This window comes from Sus scrofa, chromosome 11 (assembly GCF_054392235.1).
Source record: "Sus scrofa isolate SSC_HxYL_T2T_F1_AM1 chromosome 11, Sscrofa_HxYL_maternal_Yorkshire_Landrace_v2.0, whole genome shotgun sequence".
NCBI classification, from domain to species: Eukaryota; Metazoa; Chordata; class Mammalia; order Artiodactyla; family Suidae; genus Sus; species Sus scrofa.
Genome location: NC_139393.1, coordinates 77,000,982 through 77,016,993, shown reverse-complemented (window position 1 = coordinate 77,016,993; position 16,012 = coordinate 77,000,982). Strand labels below are relative to the sequence as shown.

General features: G+C 44.2%; 1 protein-coding gene across 7 annotated transcripts in view; it reads left to right on the top strand.

The window, feature by feature from the left end:
- Positions 1-16,012, top strand: part of NALCN (sodium leak channel, non-selective) — a 317,004-nt gene that overhangs the window by 226,707 nt on the left and 74,285 nt on the right. For all 7 annotated transcript variants that reach the window (XR_014819860.1, XM_084982252.1, XM_084982251.1 and 4 more), the window contains 2 exons: positions 4,032-4,168; positions 5,509-5,650. Coding sequence is in view for 6 of the 7 variants with exons in the window: in XM_084982252.1 (XP_084838378.1) it covers positions 4,032-4,168; positions 5,509-5,650 (279 nt within the window). In the remaining variant the exon portion in view is untranslated. The remainder of the gene's footprint in view (positions 1-4,031; positions 4,169-5,508; positions 5,651-16,012) is intronic.

Sequence of the window (16,012 nt, the reverse complement as noted above, 5' to 3'; positions counted from 1 at the left end):
AGGGAGAGGATGGCCTTGCTGGTGCCTTGATTTAGGATTTCCAGCCTCCAGAATACCAAGAGCATCAATTTTTATTGCGTTAAGCCTCCAATCTTTTTTTTTTTTTTTTTTTTTTTTGCTTTTTAGGGCTGCACTTGAGGCATATGGGGGTTCCCAGGCCAGGAGTCGAATTGGAGCTACAGCTGCCAGACTACACCACAGCCTTAGCAATGCCAGATCTGTAACCTACAGCGCAGCTCAAGGCAACACCAGATCCTTTAATCCACTGAGCAAGGCCAGGGATTGAACCCGAATCCTCATGGATCCTAGTTGGGCTCGTTACTGCTGAGCCACAACGGAAATTTCCTAAGCTACTGATCTTATAGTGAATTTTTTTTTTTTTTTGTCTTTTTTAGGGCTACACCTATGGCATATGGAAGTTCCCAAGCTAGGGGTCTAATTGGAGCCACAGCCGCCAGCCTACACCACAGCCACAGCAACGCCAGATCCAAGCCACGTCTGCAACCTACACCACAGCTCATGGCAACGCCGGATCCTTAACCCACTGAGCAAGGCTAGGGATCGAACCCGCAACCTCATGGTTCCCAGTCGGATTCATTTCCACCGTGCCACAACGGGAACTCCATGATCTTATAGTGATTTATTTCAACAGTCGTAGGAGCCTACCACAATTTGTGTTCGATGGAACCATAGGAAATGCTGACGTTGGCTGCTTTGACCCCCACAAACCTGGCAGCTTCGTGGGTTCAACCCATTATTCTGTGAACACGTGAGAGGCAGACCTTGTGGGTGAAAGAACGCTTCTCAAGGATGGCTGGTGGGACGGAAATCAGAAAGCAGACAGAAGTTCATGAAGAACAAGAGAGAAAGTGGGGGAGGAGCTCCCCGCAGAGGGACTGGGGCCGCAAAGGCTCTGGGGCAGAGGCCTGGACATGTCTGAGGATCTGAAAGAGGCAGCCAGGTGAGGCTGGATAGGCAGGGCTAGGTAAGGACAGGTAGGCACAGGTAAAGACAGCTGACCCCAAATCAGGTGTTAAAGCCTCAAGGTTGACGGTTTTGTTTTGAGAACAATGGACCCAAAGTGAAGGGTTTAAGCCAGAAAGTGAGACATTAACTGTGACCACAGATGGGGCACGGATTTGAAGGAGCCAAACCAGATGAGGAGACGGGGGACGGGCGGGGAGGAGCCAGAGGGCATCTCTGACCAGGGGCGCCCGGATGGGGATGCAGAGAAGGACCTGCCGAGAGGCTTTTAGGAAAGAGCTCTGCGTTTTTGTTTTGATGGCGTAACCTGATTAAATATGCCATCTGCCCTTGCTTCTCTTTGAAGACATTTAATTCTCCCAAAATTTACAAACCAGCCCTGGCCGGCCTGCAGCCCCAGCCCCCGTGTTGACCAACGTCATCGAGTGGAGCGATCGGGCTGCCCAAGAAGCCTCTGGAAGGAAAAGCCATACCGTCATCTTTTTTCTCATTTCTCCCCACGCGCCTCACCTTGTGGTCACATTACTTTTTATCGCAGTGGGAAGAGCCATTATATTTTACTGTCCTTATCCATTTATATAACTGTCTATCCACTTTAACGTGGGCTCTGTGAAGGCGAATACCATGTCTTCGTGGTTTTTCTATCCGCAGAACCTAGCACGGAAGCTGGCCTGTGGGATTGGACTCATAAGTGAATGCACTGATGTACAAATAAATGAATCAGCAGACACACGAATTAAATACTTCATTCCTGCTCTGTCTTCTTAGCCTGCCTTTGGCCTTTGATATTTGCCCTTCTCTCTGGTCTGACTTAACATATTAACTGCACTTTCCCCCCTGTGTCTTTTACTTACCACGACGAATGATTTTTCTACTGGTCGTGCCAAGAAACTCTTGGAGAACAAGTCTCTTCCTCATGAATCTCTTTCTTTATATATGGAGCCATTTATCGAATTGTCTGCATCTCCCGGAAATGCTCAGAGCTGTTGTTCTGTGCCTTGGGGAGCTAGGTCTGTATCACTCTTGTCGTCATAACCATCGAATCATTGAGAAAGTGCAGAGGTCAGGGTTCCCCTTGGGGAGGGAGGATGACGTGAACAAGGGTGGCCCCTTCCCTCAGTGAGTTACCGCCTAAGACAGAAAGTCAGCGTTGACGCACAAATGACATAAGGTAAACCTTTCTGTCACATTAAACCCGAATAAAACAGTCCTTCTGGTGGCACGAGAAAGAAAGGCTGGTCTCCTGAACCGAGAAGCGGGACTTGGGATCTCACCTTGGGCTCACAGTTGGTCCCCTGGGCCCGATACTGTGTTAAAGTGGGGCTGTTCCCCCAACGGCAGGCCTCCCGTGCCCTCTGGCTAAGCTGGCTGCCACTTCTCTTCTCATTTTATGTATTTCTTGGGGCCATACCTGTAGCCTATGGAAGTTCCCAGGCGAGGGGTCAAATTAGAACTGCAGCCGCCGGCCTACACCACAGCCCCAGCAACGCCAGACCTGAGCCTTGTCTGTGACCTACACCACAGCTCACGGCAACCCCAGATCCTTAGCCCACTGAGCGAGGCCAGGGATCGAACCCGAAACCTCATGGATACTAGTAAGATTCGCTTGCTGAGCCAGGGCAGGAACTCCTCTCTTCTCATTTTCAAAACTTCCATGGTCTCTCATGCTCACTTTTCCACAAACCCAGGACAGAGTGTCATTATAAAATAAAAGCCCACCCACCGGGGCTAAGAAGCTGGTTTTGGAATATGCTCTGCTAACCCCACCCAGAAGGACTGCCCGAATTAAAGTCCTCCTTGACCTCAGCTTTATGTGTCAAGCCTCAACTTCCGTGAAACCCCTTCTGTAAAAATAGAAAAACGAACTTAGAGAAATATGAATAAATAAATAAGCCATTGGCTTCTCATTGCCCAGATACTTTATGACCTGTAATTTAATAATCCCCAAGCGTCTTTACAACCACCTAGAAAACTCTTGCCCATGGGCCAAAATCGTTTCCATCTTGAGCTTTTCTTTCTTTAATCTGTTGACTAAATGATCCATTTCCTTCACACGTTCCCTCTTTCACATATTCCCACTTTGTTTTCTTTTCGGTTGTTGTTTCTTGTCTTTTTGCCTTTTCTAGGGCCACTCCCTTGGCATATGAAGGTTCCCAGGCTAGGGGTCGAATCGAAGCTGTAGCCGCCAGCCTACACCAGAGCCACAGCAACGCCAGATCCGAGCCACATCTGCAACCTACACCGCAGCTCACAACAACGCCAGATCCTTAACCCACTGAGCAAGGCCAGGGATTGAACCCGCAACCTCGTGGTTCCTAGTCGGATTCGTTAACCACTGGGCCATGACGGGAACTCCACAGATATTCCCACTTTGGATTTTCATTTGTTTTTTACTGTCACTCTCTCTCTGTTTTTGTTTTTGTTTTTGTTTTCCGTCTTTTAGGGCTGCAGGTGCAGCATATGGAGGTTCCCAGGCTAGGGATTGAATCAGAAGTGCAGCTGCCGGCCTACACCACAGCCACAGCAACATGGGATCCCAGCCTCATCCGTGACCTACACCACAGCTCATGGCAGTGCCCGATCCCTAACCCACTGAGCGAGGCCAGGGATTGAACCCCCATCCTCATGAATGCTAGTCAGTTCATTACCAATGAGCTGCAATAGGAACTCCTTTTTTACTCTTGATTTCATTTCTTTTTTATTCTCTTGATTTTTTAAATTTTCTTGACATTTATAAAGCACATTTTGCTATTTAAATATGTTAGTGATGAAAAATCAGTCAACAGTAAAAAATGTTTGTATGAAAAGGGGATTATGTTTGGGGATAAAATAACGTACATTTTTCTTTTTTTTTTTTTTTTCTGGCTTTGTTTTTTGTTTAGTTTTCTGTTTGCCCAGACTGTTTGAGTGTACATGATAGGGCTTTGCTGCCATCTGCTGTTCATTCGTGTAATAACTCATGGTTCCTTTGAAAATTCCAACAGACAATGACACAGAACCATAGCGTCTCTCCTTTTCTTCTTTCTATTTTCTTTTCTTTTCTTTAGTTAAAGCAAAGCGAAGCAAATGCAGACACCAAAGAAAAACTCCCTTTGCGACTTCGGATCTTTGAAAAATTTCCCAACAGACCGCAAATGGTGAAAATCTCAAAGCTTCCTTCGGACTTTACGGTTCCTAAAATCAGGTATTAAATAAAGTATGTCTTCAATCGTGGATCTCAAATACACTGTGAAAGATTCCTTTTAACTCTGACTCATCCCTTCTTTCAAACTCACATGGGTGCACTTTTTGCTGTGTTTTTTTTTAAGTTATTCTTCATACTTCTACTCTGTCTACCTCTGTTTTAAAAACCATTGACCCCCCTGAAGCGGTCAATCTGAAGCAAAGTCATCTGACAGCTATGTTAGTCTAGGCAAGGCTGCTTCCAGATGCTTCTCCCTGAGGTGGCCCCTTGGGGATCTGACTTCCCTGGTAACTGGCAAGGGGCTCTGCCTCACAGAGAGGGCAGGGTAGCCATCGGCCTCTGACCCTCAACCAGGTAGTATAAGATTGCATCTGAGCCCCTTTTATGTTCAAGTAAATGGAGAAACCACCACTGACCAGGTTTCTGTATTTCTGTGATGGTGTTTGTTTAGAATGTCATGTCTGGATACAGTATAACACGTCTTCCATTTTTTAAAAGACTCATGGCATTGCACACCCAAACTAGTGGGATTTCTTTTACCCCTGTTGCCTGCAGGTGAAGCAATTGCATTGAAGATGCTTCAAAACACTTATTTTTAATAGTGAAAGGAAATTCTTCCAGTTATAGCTCAAAATTACAAATAGAACCAGAATAATATCAACTATGATATTTTTTTGAGACAAAACTACTTTTAAAAACAATTCTAGGGGGAGGTTTTTAAAAGTATGAGACTGGATGTGGTGCCATACTATTTAAAATTCAAATGGAAATATATTTGCATCTCTGATTTTAAAAAAACAAAATTGAAAACCTGAAAATATGAAGTATCTAAAGGAGCCATGAATTAGATTCAAGATTAGTGAAAAGCGGTTTATTTGAAGTCTCCCCATGCTTTGGAGATCAGATGAAGTAAGTTTCTTTTTTTGAGTTATTTTTGAGTCTTCAAATGTAAAATTATCTCTCAAGGATTCTTGTGATGAATGAAAGTTCAGAGAGATAAACTAATACCTCGGAGTCTGAGAGGGAAGGAAAGTATCTTATTACCACCATAGGGTTCAAAAAGATACCATCAGTTACTGAATATTGTTGCCGAAAAGTAATTCCAGGGACACTGCTTTTAAAAACAGGAAGGACTGAAGATCCAGGAATTTTTCTCTAAACCAAACATTTTGCATATTCAGTTTGTGATTAAATCTCAACACCTCTCGGGGTGACATGTCATTTTCTCTGACCTGTTGTCCCTGTTTTACGGTAGCTCGGGCAAATGCATCATTACAAAATGCCATCCCTTGCTCCATCTCATTAATAATTCTGAACGTGTGTGTACTTTGTTTGCAAAGGGAAAGTTTCATGAAGCAGTTCATCGATCGCCAGCAACAGGATACTTGCTGCCTCTTACGAAGCCTTCCATCGGCCTCCTCTTCATCCTGCGATCATTCCAAACGCTCCGCGATTGAAGATAACAAGTACATTGACCAAAAAGTAAGATGCACTGTTTCCAATAACCAGAGTTTTCTTAAGCATATACGATAGAGAAAAGAACCACTGCAAACGAATGTCTCAGGAGAATAATGAAGGAAATAAATTTTGTAGTGGGAAAAAAAAAATCATGAAACCTACCATTTGTAAATTTGTGAATCTAAATTTTTGAATTTTGACTTTCAATTTTGAACTTAGAATTTTGACATTCAATTTTGAAATTTGAATGTTGACATTTTGAATTTCGGCATTTGAATTTTGCATAGAAACAAGTCAGATTAGACATGCATAGAATTTTGCTTTTCTGCAAATCAGCTTTTGAACCACGCCCTGGTGCACAGTGACTTCCAACAGGTGGACAGCTTTCCCAAACCTGCATTTTCTCACATGCAGAAGAAAGGGCTCTGAGCTCTCAAGGTCACAGCCCAGGCTTAACGGTGGCCTGCGCGTGGCCTTCTGCAAGAGATCATGCTGTTTCCAGTTATCATGCCAGGGAGCCTAACCAGAGCAAGCTTCTCTAAAATCAGCCCAAACAGCTGCCGTTTACTGAGCTGTAAAGCCCGCGACAGGAGTTATCTCTAGTCATAACGTTCTGATTTATTCATGTTCTGAGTCACCTATGTCTTTATTGAAAAGTAGATGGGGAATTCTTCTCCCCAGATGCCACAGTTAGAAAACGAAAGATCAGAGTTCCCGTCGTGGTGCAGAGGAAATGAATCCGACTAGGAACCAAGGGGTTTCGGGTTCGATCCCTGGCCTCGCTCAGTGGGTTGAGGATCTGGCGTTGCCGTGAGCTGTAGCTCCGATTGGACCCCTAGCCTGGGAACCTCCATATGCTGTGGGTGTGGCCCTCAAAAAAAAAAAAAAAAAAAAAGGCAAAAGGAAACGAAAGATCAATACCGGAGTTTGTAAAGGAGATTGCACATTAGAGTCTGCAAAAGCATCTACGGCACTTGCTAGTATTTCGCTTCGAAGTCCTAGTTTCTCTTTTTATTCCTTCCATTATCACCGCCTTTTTCGATGGCTTATCACCAAACACGTGTTTCTCTGTTATCATGTGAAAATGAAGTGCCAGCTCCTTCGTGCGCCAGGCTTCTCTGCTTGTCCTCCTGCTCCGAAGGGGACCCTTGCAGAGGATTTTGCTGCCTCCTTTTCTCGCATTACGTGCCCAAGTGAAACTCGCACCTCTGTCCTTGGTCCCTGGCCCGGCCGCTGTGGCTGAGGGGTTTTGTTCTGTTACGATGGTGGTGATTTCCTTGGTAACACGCCTCTTTTCACTCAAGGATTTTCATCTACGTCTTTTCTTTTCGTTACCTGCAGATGTTATTTCTCCATCTTAGAGATGCCAAGGTTGTAGATGACAAGTCTGATGCCAGTGTCATTTGTTTTCCGCGTGAAAGTAATTAGGTTTTTCTTGGTTGGTTGGTTGGTTTTCTGGTTTCTCTTGGGAAGTTTGTAAGGCTTTCTGCATAGCCTTGGAGCCCAGAAGCATTACCGGGATATTCTTTGTATGTCTTTTATCATCTGAACTGCCCAAAGTGGGGAGTCTTTTCAGTTTGCCAACTAAGATAGCTGTCGGAGAAATTTTCATTTATTATTTCTTCGATTATTCCTTTTCCATCTCCTCCCTCCCCACTTTTCCTTTATGATTGATAGCTCTCTATTTTTCTTCTGTGCTTTGAAATAGGTGTTCTGTTTGATCTTGCAGACTGCTAATCTGATTTCAACTGAGAGCATCCTTTGCTTTTCAATTTTGAGGGAAAAATCATGAAACGTGCGTGCGTTCACACACACAATACTGTTACCGCTCCTTAAAGCCTTTTGCTCTTTTAAAAAAATGGTCATTAAACTTTTCATGTCTTTCCCAGTTATTTTGCACACAACGTGGTGTACACGGTGTAGAAGCAAAACTGTTTCTATGTTGGTGGATAAGCAAGTGGGAGGATGATGGCCTGGTTTCACTCAATTATTCTGAAATTGCATTTTATGTACCAGCACACAGATTGCTTATTTTTAAAAATTTTTTTCAAAAGCGGACTTTAAGCCAGAGGGTGTGCCGTGAAACCCCAGTCTGGGCTGTGGGTGTGAGCAGCCCACTCCAGGAAGAGCATCGAGAACTGATACCTTCGATGTCCAACATGGCAAATCCACAATGTGGTTTTTTAAACCCCTAGTAACAATATCCCACTGGACATACCACATTGGAATCTTAGTCTGTGAAACCTTATTTTCTCTCTAAAAGGAAACGGGATGTCCCTCACACCTCATGGATGAAATATTTTGAAACTGGTGAGAAAACATTTTAAAAAAGACTCTTGGCAGGTGAACGGGATGGGGAAAGGGTGTCCAGGAGGGATTTGGTGCCTGTTGAGAGGTCGCCACTATCCCTTCCCGCATGATCTCTGTGTTGGGTTGGCTTGAAGAACTTCCAGTGCTGTCTCTGATTTCCTGAATGTCCTTATATGTCTGTGGCTTCTTTTCATATTGACAGGTATTTTTAACTCACAGAAAGTAAGCTAACACTGATAATTTTATTCTGTAACCTTATAGTCGAGCCTCTCATAATATCCTCAAATATAATGAACTAGCAAAGACACTGATCCCAGGAAATAGACAAATCACTGAACTCTAAAGTGACTGAAACTTTTTTTTTTTCCTTTTTAGAGCCACACCTGTGGCATATGGAAGTTTCCAGGCAAGAGGGTGAATCAGAGCTGCAGCTGCCGGCCTACACCATAGCCACAGCCACACCAGATCCAAGCCACATGTGTGACCTACACCAGAGCTCACAGAAATGCTGGGTCCTTTAACCCACTGAGTACGGCCAGGGATCCAACCCACATCCTCATGGATACTAGTTGGGTTCTTAACCCGCTGAGCCACAACAGGAACTTCTGCGACTAGAACTTTCTGAAGACGCGGACCGTCCCGGATCTATAAGGTTGATGAATTCAAACACATGTTAGCCATATAGTCTCAGACAAGGAAAATTCTCAGTGAAGCCATGAGCTATGTAGGTCGCAGACACGGCTCAGATCTGGCGTTGCTGTGGCTTGGGCGTAGGCCAGCAGCCATAGGTCTGATTAGACCCTTAGGCTGGGAACCTCCATATGCTGGGGGTGTGGCCCTAAAAAAAGCAAAAATAAATAAATAAATGAAAGTAAATTCTCAGTGATGGGTAAGCTGACCTTCATCCAAGGTCAGCCTCGTTGGCCATACGTAGAGAGGTTACGGTCAGACCAAGTGTGTCTTTACAGCCTTCAGCATCTGGGGAAACGCTCCAGTTTGGGAAGCAGCACATGAAGAACCTCATGTCACCACATCTCAGTAGCTCTCCTGTTGTGGCTGCAGCAGAAAGACTCACAGCGCTGCCACCGTGACTTAAGCTTTGACCTTCCTTAGGCTGCTGGGAAACCAGATGTCCCAGTTCCTTTCAGGAGCCACTGTTTCCGGCTTGAGCTCCTGCCGTTCTTCATGAAGACTTAGGATCCGTCATCCTTGAGGGCCCTCGGGCCAAGGAAACCCCAAACGGAGAATCCTGTGTACCGAATTTCAGCCATGAGGATTTAAGAGGGCAGAGATCCAAGACAAAGCAGTCTGCTATCTGCACTTTTTTTTTTTTTTTTTTTTTTAATAGAGCTTCACCTGTGGTTCTAAAGGTTCCCAGACTAGGGGTGGAATCGGAGCTGCAGCTGCTGGCCTGTGCCACAGCCGTCGCAATGCTAGATCCAAGCCGCATCCGTGACCTACACCACAGCTCACGGCAACGCCAGATCCTTAACCCACTGAGCAAGGCCAGGCCTCAAGCCCACGTCCTCGTGGATGCTAGTGTGGTTCATTACCACTGAGCCACCACAGGAACTCCTGGTATCTGTACTGTACTTTTAAATATGGCAAGCCTTTCTCGTTCTTCTTAAAAAGAAAAACCCTACAGCCACATAAAAACAAAAACACACAGCAAAAATCCTGAACAGAGAGACCACCCCACCGTCAGCTCCCCTAAGAAAGTATTTTGCAGTGAGCACTTGGAAGTCTGCATTCCACCCAAGCTCCTTTGGAAACGCCAGGTCAGGGTCCAGGGGAAGGCAGGGCTCTTCCCCTCTGTGCGAGGAAACTCTCCCAGCCCCGCCCCGTGCAGATGGAGGCTGTGTCCCCCAAAGAGTAGCAAGAAATCCAAAAGAAACGAGGGGCTGGCTTTTGGCGATGATCATTACACGAACAAAGGAGCAATAAAATAAAACTTTTCCCTCAAGCATCACCTGTCAGGAGAGACTTCTGACCCCCTCTGCACTGGAGGGACGCGCTTCTTTTGCCAAGGAAATCACTGCGTCCCCAGCAACCTGGAGGTCACAAGTTAAGGGGAAAACTTGACAACAGAAGCCAGGAGGGGTGGGGATGGGGCTTGGTTGGTGGAAGCAGCACAGGAGACGCTAAAGCAAGATTTTCTCAAGTAATTACCCTGGCTTTGAACCACTGTAAGTAATTCCCATGGCAACCTCACTTTGCAGAGACCATGTTTTTAAAAATAGCCCAGTTTGATTACCTGCATCGTGCAGTTTAAAATACCTGCCCTTCTCCATAAACCACAACGAGCACACACACAGCTAATATCTTTAAAGCCAGTGTGTGGCTTGCTCAGATCCTAAAGGAAAAAGACAGCAGCATTGTCCCTCGTTTCTCTTGGGGTGAAGGCTGTCCTTCCAAACCCCATAGAAATGTCCCCAAGCGCCAATTCCCACATCTCCTCCCCTGCCCCACACCTGTGGGCATCTTCCCCTGCCCCACACCTGTGGGCCTCTTCAAGGGGTTCCTTTTGTTCCTGATGAAAGGATGAGCCTGCGTGTCTCGAGCAACGTCTTTCCAGCTTCGAAGCCGAAAGGAATCCGGCGGTGGTTTACTACCGTTTGTTTCCTCTGTGTGATTGAAATTAAACCCTCGGTTTCTCAAGGAGAGAGCTGGTTAGTAACCTGTGACCTTGGCTTTCCCATAACACTGGTAATAAAAGCATCCCACTCGGTCCTCAAGAGTGAATCAGCTCCTCCAAGACAAGGTTCCACCATAGCTGGCTCCAAGAACTCTCACTGCCTTTGACCTCCCTGACCTTTCTGCCCTGTGGTTTTGGCTGGGGTGCCATTTCTGGGGTCAGGAACCCTGGGGAACTTCACAGAGACAGATGGAGACCTGAGGGCGGTCTCAGTCACCCCCTGGTGCCCCTGCACGTCCTAGTATCGTATTGGAACCCATTTGATAAAGAATAGCGAGTATTTCTCCAAAAGTCAGGCAATGTCCCTTCTCTCCCTCCAGCCTCCTTTCTGTTAAACACAGAAAGTTCCATAAGAAGCCTTCATCATGAATAGCCAATACATGTACAAAATAAGAAAGAAAATGAAAAAAAGGAATTGCTATATTTTGTGTGCTCCTTTCATTTCCATATGTCTTCAGCATTCACTCAGTCATTCAACAAACATTTATAGAACGCCTGTTATTTGTCTGGCACTCTCCTGGGCTATGGGAATTCAACAGGGAATGAGATGCAAACTAGGCTCTTTAGAATCTTTTAGTCTAATGGGGAGAAAGACACGGAAATAGATGAAAGTAAAAAGCATTACCGGACTCGCTAAGTCCTTCCTGTAAGAGAAGGAAGGTTGAGCCATATAGGAGGTGGGTGCTCCAGGCAGAAAGGGAAGCATGTGGCCGGCCATCGAGAGCATCTTCTTAACAGAACTGATCTTCAGAAGCAGAAAAAAACAGTGATTAAGACCAGTGACAGTGATTACGGGATGCAGGTTCCCAAACTTATCTATAAAAGAGAGATAATTCCTGGGAGTTCCTGTCGTGGCTCAGAGGAAATGAATCTGACCAGTACCCATGAGGACTTGGGTTCAATCCCTGGCCTCACTCAGTGGGGCTGTGAGCTGTGGTATAGTTTGCAGACGTGTCTTAGATCTGGCATTGCTCTGTCTGTGGCATAGGCCAGCAGCTACAGCTCCGATTCAGCCCCTAGCCTGGGAACTTCCATGTGCTGCGGGTGCGGCCCTAAAAAGAACCAAAAAAAAAAAAAAAAAAAAAAAAAAAGAGAGAGAGAGAATTCCTATTTTTCAGGTGCATTCTAGAAGTAAATAATACATGTTAAATGCTTAGCATCACACCTGACACAGTTATTTTAATTAAAGCATGCCATTACTCTTATTTAAATGAACCTTCAGGAGTTCCCGTCGTGGCGCGGTGGTTAACGAATCCGACTAGGAACCATGAGGGTTCGGTCCCTGCCCTTGCTCAGTGGGTTAACGATCCGGCGTTGCCGTGAGCTGTGGTGTAGGTTGCAGACGCGGCTCGGATCCCGCGTTGCTGTGGCTCTGGCATAGGCCGTTGGCTACAGCTCCGATTCAACCCCTAGCCTGGGAACCTCCAAATGCCGTGGGAGCGGCCCAAGAAATAGCAACAACAACAACAAAATAAATAAATAAAAAAAAATAAATGAACCTTCAGACATAACAATCTAGCTGAGCACAGTATATTAATTACTGATTGATTTTCCTTCTTGTCCTTGAGTCTGATTTTTTTTTTAAATCTGATTTTGATATTTCAGTTACTACCCCCATTGCCTACCTAGTGCTTAGGCTCTTAAGAAGTCAATGAAATTATGCTGGCAAGGTTTACTGTTCACGAAGCCTTGTTGATTGCCATGCCGCTTTTTATAATCTTCTACATGATTATAGAGTGTTTGATGCTTCGTTCCAGGAACTCCGCACCTAGCAAGTTACTCAGCCTGCTCTATAATTTCCAGGATGAACGTTAATTCACTTTAAAAAAAGAGAGAGAAGGCGAGAGAGAACAGCCTGTTTTCTTCTTGGGGGATTTCGCCCTTCTGAAAGCATTTTCTAAAATAATAGCTTAGTGTCTCTGCAGGGCCATTCCAGGCATATCTCAAGAGAGAATCCATGTGTGGCCATGGACAACGGAGTCACTTTATTGTACAGCAGAAATTATCACAACATTGTAAATCAACTGTACTTCAATCAAACTTTTTTTTAAAAGGCCTGTCTCTAGGAGCAGAATGGAGATTTCCACGATATTGCCCCCAACATAATCCTGCCCCTAACCAGGCCTGGGTCACAAAGATACAAAGTACTGCGGTCCTGGGGAGAGAAAAATCGAGTCCCCAGACTCAGTGTGAAAACCCTGCCACTGCTCTCTGTAGCCCGTGGATGCTCTAGTAGGTAATTGACTGTCCATGTAGTCGCAGTAATGGAGAGCAAACAAAACGAGGCATCCCATAAATGAAAACTTTTTTTTTTTTTTTTTGTCTTTTTAGGATTGCACCTGCGACATATGGAGGTTCCCAGGCTAGGAGTCGAATCGGAGTTGTAGCTGCCAGTCTACACCACAGCCAGAGCAGCGCAGGATCCGAGCAGAATCTGCAACCCACACTAGAGTTTACAGCAACGCAGGATCCTTAGCCCACTGAGCGAGACCAGGGATTGAACCTTCGTCCTCATGAATGCTAGTCAGATTCACTTCTGCTGAGCCACAATAGGAACTCCGAAAACTTTTTTGTTTGTTCATTTTTGTTGCTCTGGGCAGTACATTTTGCGCTCAGAGTGAAACATGGCTGTGACCGAGCACAGTCTTTATGTGTCATTTCTCGAGGACCTTTGTATGCAAATTGTGTGCCAGGGCCTGGGTCAAAATACATTTTGCTGCTTTCAACCAACAAGAGAGTAAGAATTCCCTATCAGTGATTTTTTTTTTGTAGAATATTCAATTGCGTAATCATTTTTAGCTTGGAATTATATGTGATTTGTTTGCATTCCTTAGGTGTATGTGGATTGGGGGGTCAAAAGCAAATCAGTGTAGACTTACGCATCCTTTGTACAGAATACAGAAGGCTTTTAATCCGGTGTTTTCAGTACAATCTCCAAAGAGGGCTGGGCGACCTGTGGTTGCCGCTGAACCTGTTTTTGAAATTTACGTTTTGCTCTACTTTTTAAACACGGTTCCCTTTTGAGTATAGAGGTGCTTATAAATTTTATTTTCCATCAAGACCGCATGTGTCAGAGCCGGTGCTGCTGCTGACCTTCTTATTTGGATCTGCAGTTCAAACTCAAGTGACTCATAGTTGGAGACCTCGGGCTGCTCCTTGTATTATCAGAGTGCCACGGATGTTAAATTCACAAACAGCCACTTGGTTAAAAGCATCTGGCGTTGTCTGCCAGAATCATAAATCCACCCATCTTTTTTTTTTTAAAATCTCCGCAGATATTCAGTCTTTGTCTTTCTGTTTATTTGAGCTATACCTGTGAAGTCATTTTGGTTTTACTTCTGTAGTTTAAATCTACCTAGCATGTTTTGTATTTTATTACCAGTTAGCACTATAGAGAAACCTATCCAATATTTTCCCAGTAATTAATTGAAGATCATGTTTCCCCCATGCGTTATCTTTATACTGGTTTAGCTGGGATGTAAGTTGTTGGAAATTTGACCAACTTTCCAATGACAGGCTTGAGTGACGAAAGCATGGTTGTAAAATTCAGGTGCAAAAAAGTCCAGCCAATGAAGTTTCCAATCATTGAGTTTCTCGTTTTACAGGATAGTCCTATATCTCAGGTGAATAGAGACTTTCAAAATAAGCATACCTCCTCTGTCATTTTTACCTGCTTCAGCTGTTATTTTAAGGATTCCCTTCACAGGGAAAAAAAAAAAAAAAAAAGTAGAACACAAAGGGAGCCATTTTTTACATTAAGAAATTTATTCTTTTTTTTTTTTTTCTTTTTCTGGCCACAGCTGTGGCATATGGAGGTTCCCAGGCTAGGGGTCGAATCGGAAATACAGCTGCAGGCCTACGCCACAGCCGCAGCAATGCCAGATCCGAGCCGCATTTGCGACCTACACCACAGCTGGTGGCAACACCAGGTCCTCAGCGCATATCCTCACAGATAACTGTGTTGAGTTCTTACCCGCTGAGCCACAAAGGGAACTCCTGTTCATTGTTTAAATGCATGTCAGGAAGGAACTATGCGCGAAGCTGACGAGGGAGGCAGATGTAGCGGGACAAGGACCACATCCCTCTTATCATGTGGAGCCTATGAGCCAGTCGAATGCACAAAAGACAAAAAGATGCATCAAACACAGAGCAGGGACCAATGGGTATAGGGAGCCCTGGAGGCCAAAGGAAGCGTAACAGTTGCTGGGTGGGGGGGTTTTGTGTGTGTGTGTGCACACGTGCACACGTGCCTCTATGCCCACAACTTTCTATATATTTTAACTTTCATGGGTGGTGTTTTCTCGGGATGCAGAATTTATAATGCTGACATAACTTAAGATCTGGAATCTTGAGCCATCTAAAACTCCCTTTTCACAAGATTCACATTCTAAGACCCATTTCAAACCTTCCTAACAGGCTACTATAATGGCATTCACCTTTATATATCTTGTAATAGGACTCTTTTACACTTGCCGGTAGCACTAATCAGCTTTTAAAAATTCTTTCTTTCTAAGCATAATGTCAATTCTGTAAAGTTTATTTTATGAAATATCATATGCACTTTGGGATCAATTTTCAGTTCATGGGTGCATGAAAAATTCAAATACAGATAAGTGAGGTACCACCTTCAACCTGTGTAATTTTAAGTAATTGCTGATTTCCAATGACTGTATTTTACGTGGGAGACACTGAATAAAGTGGCTCATTACAATAATTACACTGCACCTTTCTAGCAGAAATGACATTCATCAAGTCTTGTTCACTGGACCATGATTTGGGGCTTTATGGTCATATGTTTTTATAAACGCTTTCCCACTTAAATATCAATCTGTTAATATTTTTAAAGTGAGAAAATAAAAATAAGACCTCTCAAACTTTTCCCCAGTTAGCAGCAGAAATGTATTGTTAACAACTACATATGAAAAAAAGGAAGTCAAATGCTTACAATAAGTGTTTTTTTTTTTCTTCTCATAAACATTAATGGCTTCATTTTGAGGGGGGTTACTAGAATGAAACAATGGTTCTTTAGTTCTAAGCATGGAGCATCCCAAAGGAATCTAATATTTCCTGATAGGTCTATGGTTACTTACAGGTGATTGAATAAATTGAATTAATATTCTGATTAAAAGTTGTGATAGATCCCTGATTTCAAGACATCAGGACCTTAAAATATAAATACCATAAACTACTGGCTCTAATGGGTTAGAAAGTTCAATGATCTCTTTAGTGCCTCAGGGTTGCTATTCTGAAAATCAGTTATGCTTGTCTAGAACAAAGGGGAAAACGGCCAATTTAGATTTTGCACTAGGGGTTAGGATAAATGAGCGGATGTTATATGTGTAAACTAAATCTTTCAAATCAAGCAGACAATGTTTTGTTAC